This window comes from Oncorhynchus nerka, linkage group LG12, assembly GCF_034236695.1.
Source record: "Oncorhynchus nerka isolate Pitt River linkage group LG12, Oner_Uvic_2.0, whole genome shotgun sequence".
Classification (NCBI taxonomy): Eukaryota; Metazoa; Chordata; class Actinopteri; order Salmoniformes; family Salmonidae; genus Oncorhynchus; species Oncorhynchus nerka.
In genome coordinates, this window is record NC_088407.1 from 52671925 (window position 1) to 52684669 (window position 12745).

The following is a 12745-nucleotide window of genomic DNA, read 5'->3' on the forward strand; positions in this document are numbered from 1 at the left end:
CTCTCAACACACACTTAGATAAAATCACATAGACTAGTCTGTTTCACTTACACTCTTTCCGTGTCGCTTCATTTCTGTCCTCTCTTTCACGCACGCGCGCACACACGCACACACACAGTCTCCCACTCTCTCTGCCTCTACATGATGTTTTGGTGAGAGGGTGGCTAGCCTTACAGTCCGGGGGGCAGAACGGGTGGAAGACTTGCTGCTTGTAAAGACAAATGCAAAAAATAGAGATAAAATAGCAGCTGAGGAGTCGCCTGCCTAGGAGCACTGAGACACAGAGTTTATTTGTTAGATGGAAGGCCACTGCACTTAGCCCCAAAGCCCCGTGTGTGTGTGTGTGTGTGTGTGTGTGTGTGTGTGTGTGTGTGTGTGTGTGTGTGTGTGTGTGTATACACCTTAAGCATTTTAAAGGTGTAACATTGCAGGGGGGATGCAAGTACACTTATCACACCCTGCTAAAGGGACATGTAGGGTCAAATCTCTTCATCTTCCTCGACCTAGAATGCTACCCCCTCCCCCCCCCCACACACACACAACACTACCTTCTCTCCTCATCTCCACTCTCCATCTATCTTTCCTCTCCTTTTCTCCTCTCCTCTCCTCTTCTCGCAACCTCCTCTCCTCCTTTGTGTTAATTGGCTGACCGTGAGAGTCCCCCACCCTTCTTTCTCTCTTCACCTCTCCCTCTATCCCCCCGTCGTCCTCCCTCCCTCTCTTCCGTCCCTCTCACTACCTATAAATTCACAAGACGCCAGAAGGGATTCCACCACAACTATGAAATCCTCAACAAGTCTTGTAAGGTCTTTATGGTCATCTGTTGGATTCTAGTAAAGGCCCAGGAGAAGAGAATCATTTAAAAAGAAGGCAGGGCCAGAGAAAGCTCCAGTCAGACAATAGACCTATCTGCTTCCTTAATTAAAAACCCAGCCTAAAGTGTCTTGTAATCTGTCCCAGATTTATAACACCATGAAATGAATTTCCTTTCGGTCTCTCCTCCTATGGTCTTCTCTCCTCTCCTCTCCTGCATGTTTCTCCTCTCCTCCAATTCCCCTTTGTCCTCCCTCTCGCCTTCAATCCCACTCCCCCCTCTCCCTCTCCCTCTCCCTCTCCCTCTCTTTCTCTCTTTCTCTCTTTCTCTCTCTCTCTCTCTCTCTCTCTCTCTCTCTCTCTCTCTCTCTCTCTCTCTCTCTCTCTCTCCCTCTCTCTCTATCTCCATCTCTCTCTCACCTATACATGTGTTGCAGTCATGTAGCTGGCCACATGTGAAGGCTATCAAACCAGCCTCCACGAGCATGTTATTCATTTATATATACAGTGTGTGTGTGTGTGTGTGTGTGTGTGTGTGTGTGTGTGTGTGTGTGTGTGTGTGTGGGATGCAGTAAAGTAGACAGTGTTATCCCGTCAGGCCCAGTCTCCTGTATGAGGAACCTGATCTGTGTAATAAAAGGCCTATAAACCCCTGTGGCAGTAGCCTGCTAACAGATGCGCTGTCTTTATCAGTAAAAGGCACATGACAGCCCACTTGGAGTTTGACAAAAAGGCACCTAAAGACATTCGGACCATGAGAAACAAGATTCTCTGTTCTGATGAAACCAAGATTGAATTAGCGTCACGTCTGGAGGAAACCTGTCACCATCCCTACGGTGAAGCATGGTGGTAGCAGCATCATGCCGAGGGGATGTTTTTCAGCGACAGGGACTGGGAGACTAGTCAGGATCGAGAGAAAGACGGAGCAAAGTAGATCGAGATCCTTGATGAAAACCTGCTCCAGAGCTCTCAGGACCTCAGACTGGGATGAAGGTTCATCTTCCAACAGGACAACGACCCTAAGCACACAGCCAAGACAAAGCTGGAGTCTCTTCGTGACAAGTCTCTAAATGTCCTTGAGTGGCCCAGCCAGAGCCCGGACTTGAACCCGATCGAACATCTCTGGAGAGACCTGAAAATAGCTGTGCAGCGACGCTCCCCATCCAACCTGACAGAGCTTGAGAGGATCTGCAGAGAAGAATGGGAGAAATACAGGTGTGCCAAGCTTCATGCGTCATACCCAAGAAGACTCAAAGCTGTATTTTATTTTATTCCTCTTGTTTTACTATTTTATTTTGAACTCTGCATCGTTGGGAAGGGCTCGTCACCAAGCATGTCACGGTAAAGTCTACACCAGTTGTATTCGGCGCATGGGACACATAAAATTTGATTTGATTTGAATTTGAATACGGCACTATATAATTTAATAGGATCTTTATGCAGACTCCACACACGTCCCAGAATAACGAACTAACGAACTGCAGCAGTGACCACATACTGGACACACACACGGCACACAGACACACACACACGCTGCACGCTATGGAAGGAGTCAGGCCATGGTTACACTGCTAATACACACACACACAACCACAGGCATGAACACACACACACACACACACACACACACACACACACACACACACACACACACACACACACACACACACACACACAGTGACCATCGGGTTCTTGGTTACCTCCCTCGGTTTAGCCGGGCGGCCAGCTCTAGGAAGAGTCTTGATGGTTACAAACTTCTTCCATTTATGAATGATAGAGGCCACTGTGTTCTTGGGGACCTTCAATGCTGCAGACATATTTTGGTACCCTTCCCCAGATCTGTGTCTCGACACAATCCTGTCTCGGATCTCTACAGACAATTAGTTCGACTTCATTGCTTGGTTTTTGCTCTGAAATGCGGGACTGTGGGACATTATATAGACAGGTGTGTGCCTTTTTAAAATCATGTCCAATCAATTGAATTTACCACAGGTGGACTCCAATCAAGTTGTAGAAGCATCTCAAGGATGATCAATGGAAACAGGATTCACCTGAGCTCAACTTCGAGTCTCATAGCGAAGGGTCTGAATACTTATGTAAATAAGGTATAGCTGTTTTTTATTTGTAATACATTTGCTAAAATGTCTAAAAACCTCCCTGTCATTATGGGGCACTGTGTATAGATTGATGGGGAAACAAATATATTTATTCCATTTTAGAATAAGGCTGTATTCTAACAAAATGTGGAAAAAGTGAAGGAGTCTAAGTACAATCTGAATGCGCTGTATATGGTGTGTATACAGTCTAGTGAGTGTGTATATGGTATACATGTATAGTCTAGTCAGTGTGTATATGGTATACATGTATAGTCTAGTGAGTGTGTATATGGTATGTATATATAGTCTAGTGAGTGTGTATATGAAATGTATATATAGTCTAGTGAGTGTGTATATGGTTTGTATATATAGTCTGGTGAGTGTGTATATAGTTTGTATATATAGTCTGGTGAGTGTGTATATAGTCTGGTGAGTGTGTATATAGTCTGGTGAGTGTGTATATAGTCTGGTGAGTGTGTCTATGGTATGTATATATAGTCTAGTGAGTGTGTATATGGTTTGCATATATAGTCTGGTGAGTGTGTATATAGTCTGGTGAGTGTGTATATGGTTTGTATATATAGTCTAGTCAGTGTGTATATGGTTTGTATATATAGTCTAGTGAGTGTGTATATGGTTTGTATATATAGTCTGGTGAGTGTGTATATAGTCTGGTGAGTGTGTATATAGTCTGGTGAGTGTGTCTATGGTATGTATATATAGTCTAGTGAGTGTGTATATGGTTTGCATATATAGTCTGGTGAGTGTGTATATGGTATGTATATATAGTCTAGTGAGTGTGTATATTGTATGTATATATAGTCTAGTGAGTGTGTCTATGGTATGTATATATAGTCTAGTGAGTGTGTATATGGTATGTATATATAGTCTAGTGAGTGTGTATATGGTATGTATGTATAGTCTAGTGAGTGTGTATATTGAATGTATATATAGTCTAGTGAGTGTGTATATGGTATGTATATATAGTCTAGTGAGTGTGTATATGGTATGTATATATAGTCTAGTGAGTGTGTATATGGTATGTATATATAGTCTAGTCAGTGTGTATATGGTATGTATATATAGTCTAGTGAGTGTGTATATGGTATGTATATATAGTCTAGTGAGTGTGTATATGGTATGTATATATAGTCTAGTGAGTGTGTATATGGTATGTATGTATAGTCTAGTGAGTGTGTATATTGAATGTATATATAGTCTAGTGAGTGTGTATATGGTATGTATATATAGTCTAGTGAGTGTGTATATGGTATGTATATATAGTCTAGTGAGTGTGTATATGGTATGTATATATAGTCTAGTCAGTGTGTATATGGTATGTATATATAGTCTAGTGAGTGTGTATATGGTATGTATATATAGTCTAGTGAGTGTGTATATGGTATGTATGTATAGTCTAGTGAGTGTGTATATTGAATGTATATATAGTCTAGTGAGTGTGTATATGGTATGTATATATAGTCTAGTGAGTGTGTATATGGTATGTATATATAGTCTAGTCAGTGTGTATATGGTATGTATATATAGTCTAGTGAGTGTGTATATGGTATGTATATATAGTCTAGTGAGTGTGTATATGGTATGTATATATAGTCTAGTCAGTGTGTATATGGTATGTATATATAGTCTAGTCAGTGTGTATATGGTATGTATGTATAGTCTAGTGAGTGTTTTTTCGTCTAAGGTAGAGGAACGTGTGTGTGTGTGCGTTCTTTTTGAAACTTGCAGATTCAGCCCGTTGTCTCTGACAGCAGAGAGTTCTCTAGGGGGAAGAGGGTTTGACAGTGTGTGGAATCTTCCACAACACATCCCTCTGGTCCTCTGCTCCACCCAGTGCTCTCTCTCCTCTCTCATCCCCCTCTCCTGTCCTCTCTCATCCCCAACAGAAAACAGGCCTCTCCCAATCCACCTTTAAGTGGTAACCACGGAAACAGCCAATCCCTGGAGAGCTGTGCATAATTAAATTAGGGCTCCTTTGTGTGTCAATTAATTAAAGAGAGAGATAGGTCTTTAAGGTGGATAGACTAGACAGAGAGTAAGACAGAGAGGGATAGGTCTTTAAGGTGGATAGACTAGACAGAGAGAGATAGGTCTTTAAGGTAGATAGAGTAGAGAGTAGACAGAGCGAGATAGGTCTTTAAGGTGGATAGACTAGACAGAGAGAGATAGGTCTTTGAGGTGGATAGACTAGACAGAGAGAGATAGGTCTTTAAGGTGGATAGAGTAGAGAGTAGACAGAGAGAGATAGGTCTTTAAGGTGGATAGACTAGACAGAGAGAGATAGGTCTTTGAGGTGGATAGACTAGAGAGAGAGAAATAGGTCTTTGAGGTGGATAGACTAGACAGAGAGAGATAGGTCTTTAAGGTGGATAGACTAGACAGAGAGAGATAGGTCTTTAAGGTGGATAGAGTAGAGAGAGAGAGAGAGAGAGAGATATGTCTTTAAGGTTGATAGACTAGACAGAGAGAGATAGGTCTTTAAGGTGGATAGACTAGACAGAGAGAGATAGGTCTTTAAATGTAAATGTAAATGTAAGGTGGATAGACTAGACAGAGAGAGAGATAGGTCTTTAAGGTGGATAGACTAGACAGAGAGAGATAGGTCTTTAAGGTGGATAGAGTAGAGAGAGAGAGATAGGTCTTTGAGGTGGATAGACTAGACAGAGAGAGATAGGTCTTTAAGGTGGATAGAGTAGAGAGAGAGAGAGAGAGAGATATGTCTTTAAGGTGGATAGACTAGACAGAGAGAGATAGGTCTTTAAGGTGGATAGAGTAGAGAGTAGACAGAGAGAGATAGGTCTTCTTTAAGGTGGATCGAGTAGACAGAGAGAGATAGGTCTATAAGGTGGATAGACTAGACAGAGAGAGATAGGTCTTTAAGGTGGATAGACTAGACAGAGAGAGATAGGTCTTTAAGGTGGATAGAGTAGAGAGTAGACAGAGAGAGATAGGTCTTTAAGGTGGATAGACTAGACAGAGAGAGATAGGTCTTTAAGGTGGATAGACTAGACAGAGAGAGATAGGTCTTTAAGGTGGATAGAGTAGAGAGTAGACAGAGAGAGATAGGTCTTTAAGGTGGATAGACTAGACAGAGAGAGATAGGTATTTAAGGTGGATAGACGAGAGAGAGAGAGAGAGAGAGAGAGAGAGAGAGAGAGAGAGAGAGAGAGAGAGAGAGAGAGAGAGAGAGAGAGAGAGAAGCAAACTGGAATGCTATTTTGCCCTAAACAGAGAGTCTACAGTGCCAGAAATACTTGACAAATGTGACTGACCCAAAATTAAGGAATGCTTTGACCATGTACAGACTCAGTGAGCATAGCCTTGCTATTGAGAAAGGCCGCCGTAGGCAGACCTGGTTCTCAGGAGAATACAGGCTATGTGCAAACTGTCCACAAATGAGGTGGAAACTGAGCTGCACTTCCTAACCTCCTGCCAAATATATTACCATTTTAGAGACACATATTTCCCTGAGATTACACAGACCCACAATGAATTCCAAAACAAATCCAATTTTGATAAATTCCCTTATCTATTGGGTGAAATACCACAGTGTGCAATCACAGCAGCAATTATTGTGACCTGTTGCCACAAGAAAAGGGCAACTAGTGAAGAACAAGCACCATTGTAAATTCAACCCATATTTATGTTTATTTTATAACACTACGTAGACATAATATGAAATGTCTCTATTCCTTTAAAAATGTTGTGAGCGTACTGTTAATTTTGTATTGTTTATTTCACATGTGTTTATTATCTATTTCTCTGGGCTTTGGCAATGTAAACATGTTTCCCATGCCAATTGCCATTTGAATGAGATACAGAGAGAGAGGGAGGGAGAGAGAGGGAGGGAGAGATGAGGGAGAAAGAGAGAGAGAGAGAGAGAGAGAGAGAGAGAGAGAGAGAGAGAGGAAGGAAGGGAGAGAGAGAGAGAGAGAGAGAGAGGGAGGGAGAGAGAGAGAGAGAGAGAGAGAGAAAGGGGGAGAGAGAGAGAGAGAGAGAGAGAGAGAGAGAGAGAGGGGGGGGAGAGAGAGAGAGAGAGAGATAGAGAGAGGGAGGGAGAGAGAGAGAGAGAGAGAGAGAGAGGGAGAGAGAGAGAGAGAGAGAGGAGGGAGGGAGAGAGAGAGTGAGAGAGAGAGAGAGGATGAGGAATACAGAAAGAGAGACACGACTGGATGTCTGTTTACTGATATAGCGCCTCGATAAACTGGTGACTACGGCCACAGGACACTGGAATAACAACCAAACAACACACACACACACACACACACACACACACACACACACACACACACACACACACACACACACACACACACACACACACACACACACACACTCATCCATCCATTTCCTCTCTCTCTCCCTGGTTATGAGCTGTAACCCTCTGTGTCTCTCAGATATGTGTCTGTAACTACATATATATGTAACGTTTATAACCTCTGACCTGTGTCCGTCTGTCTGTCTGTCTGTCTGTGTCTCTAGGTGTGCGTCTGGACAGGGTGCGTGGGGGCAGACAGAAGTACAAGCGCCGGATAGACGCTGAGAACAGCCCTTACCTCAACCCTCAACTGGCCCTGCCTGCCAAAAAGCCATGTAAGAACACACACACACATACACAGACAGACACAGACACAGACACACACACATACACAGATATTGCAGAAGATGTTGCTCCCTGCTAGATATACACAAGATCACACCTTGGAGGGGTTTCTGAAGGAGAGATGGAGAGAACGAAAGAGAAGGAGACAAAATGAGTTTATGAGAGAGAGAGAGAGAGAGAGAGAGAGAGAGAGAGAGAGAGAGAGAGGGGGAAAGAAAGGGGCCTAATCCGGATTAAATCCAATCTGGCAAAGACATCAAACCAGCATTACCCCCCCCTCTCTCTCGTCAGCAGTCGGCCAAACAGATAGATGCTCCTCTCCGCTCCTCTCCTCTCCCCACATGGTGCTTACCAGCTCTGTCACCTAAGCCCTTTTTGTTAATACTAGAATATTCTCATGGAACACAGTATGCTGTGCTGCATGATAGCTGCAGAAATAATCAGAATAATTATTGGAGGGGAAATCAGCCAGCACACAGGCTTTACCCCCCTTCCTGATCCTACTGTCAGCCAGCACCCAGGCTTTACCCTCCCTATCCTGATCCTACTGTCAGCCAGCACCCAGGCTTTACCCCCCTGATCCTACTGTCAGCCAGCACCCAGGCTTTACCCCCCTGATCCTACTGTCAGCCAGCACCCAGGCTTTACACCCCTGATCCTGATCCTACTGTTAGCCAGCACCCAGGCTTTACCATCCTGATCCTGATCCTACTGTCAGCCAGCACCCAGGCTTTACCCCCCTGATCCTGATCCTACTGTCAGCCAGCACCCAGGCTTTACCCTCCCTATCCTGATCCTACTGTCAGCCAGCACCCAGGCTTTACCCCCCTGATCCTGATCCTACTGTCAGCCAGCACCCAGGCTTTACCCCCCTGATCCTACTGTCAGCCAGCACCCAGGCTTTACCCCCCTGATCCTACTGTCAGCCAGCACCCAGGCTTTACCCCCCTGATCCTACTGTCAGCCAGCACCCAGGCTTTACACCCCTGATCCTGATCCTACTGTTAGCCAGCACCCAGGCTTTACCCCCCTGATCCTGATCCTACTGTCAGCCAGCACCCAGGCTTTACACCACCTCTATCCTACTGTCAGCCAGCACCCAGGCTTTACACCACCTCTATCCTACTGTCAGCCAGCACCCAGGCTTTACACCACCTCTATCCTACTGTCAGCCAGCACCCAGGCTTTACCATCCTGATCCTGATCCTACTGTCAGCCAGCACCCAGGCTTTACCCCCCTGATCCTGATCCTACTGTCAGCCAGCACCCAGGCTTTACCCCCCTGATCCTACTGTCAGCCAGCACCCAGGCTTTACACCACCTCTATCCTACTGTCAGCCAGCACCCAGGCTTTACACCACCTCTATCCTACTGTCAGCCAGCACCCAGGCTTTACCCCCCTGATCCTACTGTCAGCCAGCACCCAGGCTTTACACCACCTCTATCCTACTGTCAGCCAGCACCCAGGCTTTACACCACCTCTATCCTACTGTCAGCCAGCACCCAGGCTTTACCCCCCTGATCCTACTGTCAGCCAGCACCCAGGCTTTACACCACCTCTATCCTACTGTCAGCCAGCACCCAGGCTTTACACCACCTCTATCCTACTGTCAGCCAGCACCCAGGCTTTACACCACCTCTATCCTACTGTCAGCCAGCACCCAGGCTTTACCATCCTGATCCTGATCCTACTGTCAGCCAGCACCCAGGCTTTACCCCCCTGATCCTGATCCTACTGTCAGCCAGCACCCAGGCTTTACCCCCCTGATCCTACTGTCAGCCAGCACCCAGGCTTTACACCACCTCTATCCTACTGTCAGCCAGCACCCAGGCTTTACACCACCTCTATCCTACTGTCAGCCAGCACCCAGGCTTTACCCCCCTGATCCTACTGTCAGCCAGCACCCAGGCTTTACACCACCTCTATCCTACTGTCAGCCAGCACCCAGGCTTTACACCACCTCTATCCTACTGTCAGCCAGCACCGAGGCTTTACACCACCTCTATCCTACTGTCAGCCAGCACCCAGGCTTTACACCACCTCTATCCTACTGTCAGCCAGCACCCAGGCTTTACACCACCTCTATCCTGATCCTACTGTCAGCCAGCACCCAGGCTTTACACCACCTCTATCCTACTGTCAGCCAGCACCCAGGCTTTACACCACCTCTATCCTGATCCTACTGTCAGCCAGCACCCAGGCTTTACACCACCTCTATCCATCCCTTCATTCCTCGATCTGCTTTATCCCGTCTTCGTCACCACCTCTCTCAATTCAATTCAATTCAAGGGCTTTATTGGCATGGGAAACATGTGTTAACATTGCCAAAGCAAGTGAGGTAGATGATATATAAAGTGAAATAAACAATAAAAAATTAACAGTAAACATTACACATACAGAAGTTTCAAAACAATAAAGACATTACAAATGTCATATTATATTTAAACAGTGTTTTAACAATGTACAAATCTCTCTCTCTCTGCCCTACACACAGCCTGTTTCCTCAGTTTCCTCTTTTTCTAGTTTTTTTCCCAACTCTCCCTCCATCTCCTTCTGTCTCGAACACTACCTATGTCTGTCTGTCTCTGGACTACAATATTTCCAAAGTAAAACGTAAAACGCGAGACAGTATCAATGTTCACAGTCAGGATAGCATCCCAACAAAAAATATATCTGTATTTAGAGTATATTCCGAGTAAAGAAACATTCAAAGCCATCTCTCCATAGTTTTAGCTGAGTTAACACTTATTGAGCTGATACAGTTGTAGACTCCCACACAGCCCTTAGCCCTAACAGAGCCCAGCCGTCCACATTGATTATCCACACATAACAAAGGCTGGGGGGATTGAAATGGGGGGCCATTGATTGTAATTAAGGAAACATTAAATAAGATTTAGCCACAGACTGATAGAGCTCTAGTCTAGCCCTCTCTCTCTCTCTCCCTGGAGTGAGGGGCGGCTCTGGTCGATATGCAGACAACCCCCCCCCCCCCCCCCCCCCTCTCTTCCTATCTCTCTCTCCGCCCATCTCTCTCTCTCCACCCATCTCTTTCTCTTGCTCTCTCTCTACTGTATGTGTCTACAGTAGCTGTCTCGTTTGTGCTTCCGTCTCTCTCTTCCCTGTCTCTCTCTCTCACCCCTCTCTCTCCCTCCTCTCTTCCCCTGTCTGTCTCCCAGCACCCCCCCCCCCCCCCCCCCCTCCTCTCTCTATCACGCTGGTATTTGGGTTCACTAGCTCATCATGGTCATCTATCATCTGGCTGCATGATTAAGCAGCAGATTCATTTGAATACAGGAGTGAGACTGCCACTAATTGTCCGTAGCGAGCTCATCTGCAGATTTGATTCCATTGGAATTGTTTTGGTTGTATTTAACTTTCCCCCGCACACTCCCAATGCCGCCTTCTTCTTTGTGTGAAACAATGCATCCACCACCTACTTGTCTATCCACCAACTAGGCTCACTTCTTTCCAATTCCCACTGTCTCCCGTATGTACTAGAATTTTCAGAGCTTTGTATTTTGCTTTAGATGACACTGGGCCAGTTATAGAACCTGGGCCAGTTATAGAACCACCACTGGGCCAGTTATAGAATCTGGGCCAGTTATAGAACCTGGGCCAGTTATAGAACCACCACTGGGCCAGTTATAGAACCGGGTCCAGTTATAGAACCACCACTGGGCCAGTTATAGAATCTGGGCCAGTTATAGAACTTGGGCCAGTTATAGAACCTGGGCCAGTTATAGAACCACCACTGGGCCAGTTATAGAACCTGGGCCAGTTATAGAACCACCACTGGGCCAGTTATAGAACCACCACTGGGCAGTTATAGAACCTGGGCCAGTTATAGAACCACCACTGGGTCCGTTATAGAACCACCACTGGGCCAGTTATAGAACCTGGGCCAGTTATAGAACCACTACTGGGCCAGTTATAGAACCACCACTGGGCCAGTTATAGAACCTGGGCCAGTTATAGAACCACCACTGGGCCAGTTACAGAATCTGGGCCAGTTATAGAACCACCACTGGGACAGATATAGAACCTGGGCCAGTTATAAAACCTGGGCCAGTTATAGAACCTGGGCCAGTTATAGAACCACCACTGGGCCAGTTATAGAACCTGGGCCAGTTATAGAACCACCACTGGGCCAGTTACAGAACCTGGGCCAGTTATAGAACCACCACTGGGACAGATATAGAACCACCACTGGGCCCGTTTTAGAACCATTTAGAACCATTTAGAATCCCTATAGAATGTTTGAGCCAAAAATCCAAGTTGAAGAACTATTGTAGACTATTGTACATGTGTAACGACAATGATTGTGATTGTAACATCAACTCACACACGCGTCCATTGCGTACGGCACAACAGCGTGATAATGATCAGATTTTTCTCCATGTTTGAGCGTGTGTTGATTTGACCCTGTCTCTCTGTTCTCTCTCGGTGGTCACCCAGTTCCCTTTGGCTGCCTTGCAGATAACAAAATCGTGTCCCACCTGCTGGTGGCCGAGCCTGAGAAGATCTACGCTATGCCTGACCCTACCGTCCCCGACAGTGACATCAAGGCCCTGACCACGCTGTGTGACCTAGCTGACCGCGAGCTGGTGGTCAACATCGGCTGGGCCAAACACATCCCAGGTACGGGTTTACACACACACACACACACACACACACACACACACACACACACACACACACACACACACAAGCACTAAGCACTAAGCACTAAGCACTAAGAACTAAGCACTAAGCACTAAGCACACTAAGCACTAAGCACTAAGCACTAAGCACACTAAGCACGTGTCTACGCAGATTCAACATCACCTGGGCTGAGAACATCCCAGGTGAGCCTACACACTGACGCCCAGGCAAAACCTCACTGACGCACACGCTTAACCAAATGTACCCCTGGTACACAAAATGACCAGAACACCAACACAAAGACGGTCAACATCGTCTGTTCGGTTGAAGCTCATCCCAGGTAAGACCCTCGCCTTGCCCTTACCCCAAATCCTATCACAACACCTCTCATGACCACTGAACCCAGACGACCTGAACTCCTCACCCCCATTTGACCACTTGTGACATAAGCTCACCTGAACCCCTTACCCCTAAACTGAAACACGACATTTACATTCAAATACAGCAAACACTGAAACACGACATGTTGAGACACACCCATTTACATTCAAATACAGCAAACACTGAAAC

General features: G+C 45.8%; 1 protein-coding gene across 3 annotated transcripts in view; it reads left to right on the top strand.

Annotated features, from left to right (window-relative positions):
* The window catches only part of LOC115138788 (estrogen-related receptor gamma), a 112242-nt gene that overhangs the window by 62921 nt on the left and 36576 nt on the right, over positions 1–12745 (top strand). For 2 of the 3 annotated variants that reach the window (XM_065025641.1, XM_065025643.1), the window contains exons 5-6: positions 7413–7523; positions 11990–12172. In XM_065025641.1, coding sequence (XP_064881713.1) covers positions 7413–7523; positions 11990–12172 — 294 coding nt within the window. The remainder of the gene's footprint in view (positions 1–7412; positions 7524–11989; positions 12173–12745) is intronic. The other variant, XM_065025642.1, reaches the window with a different exon arrangement.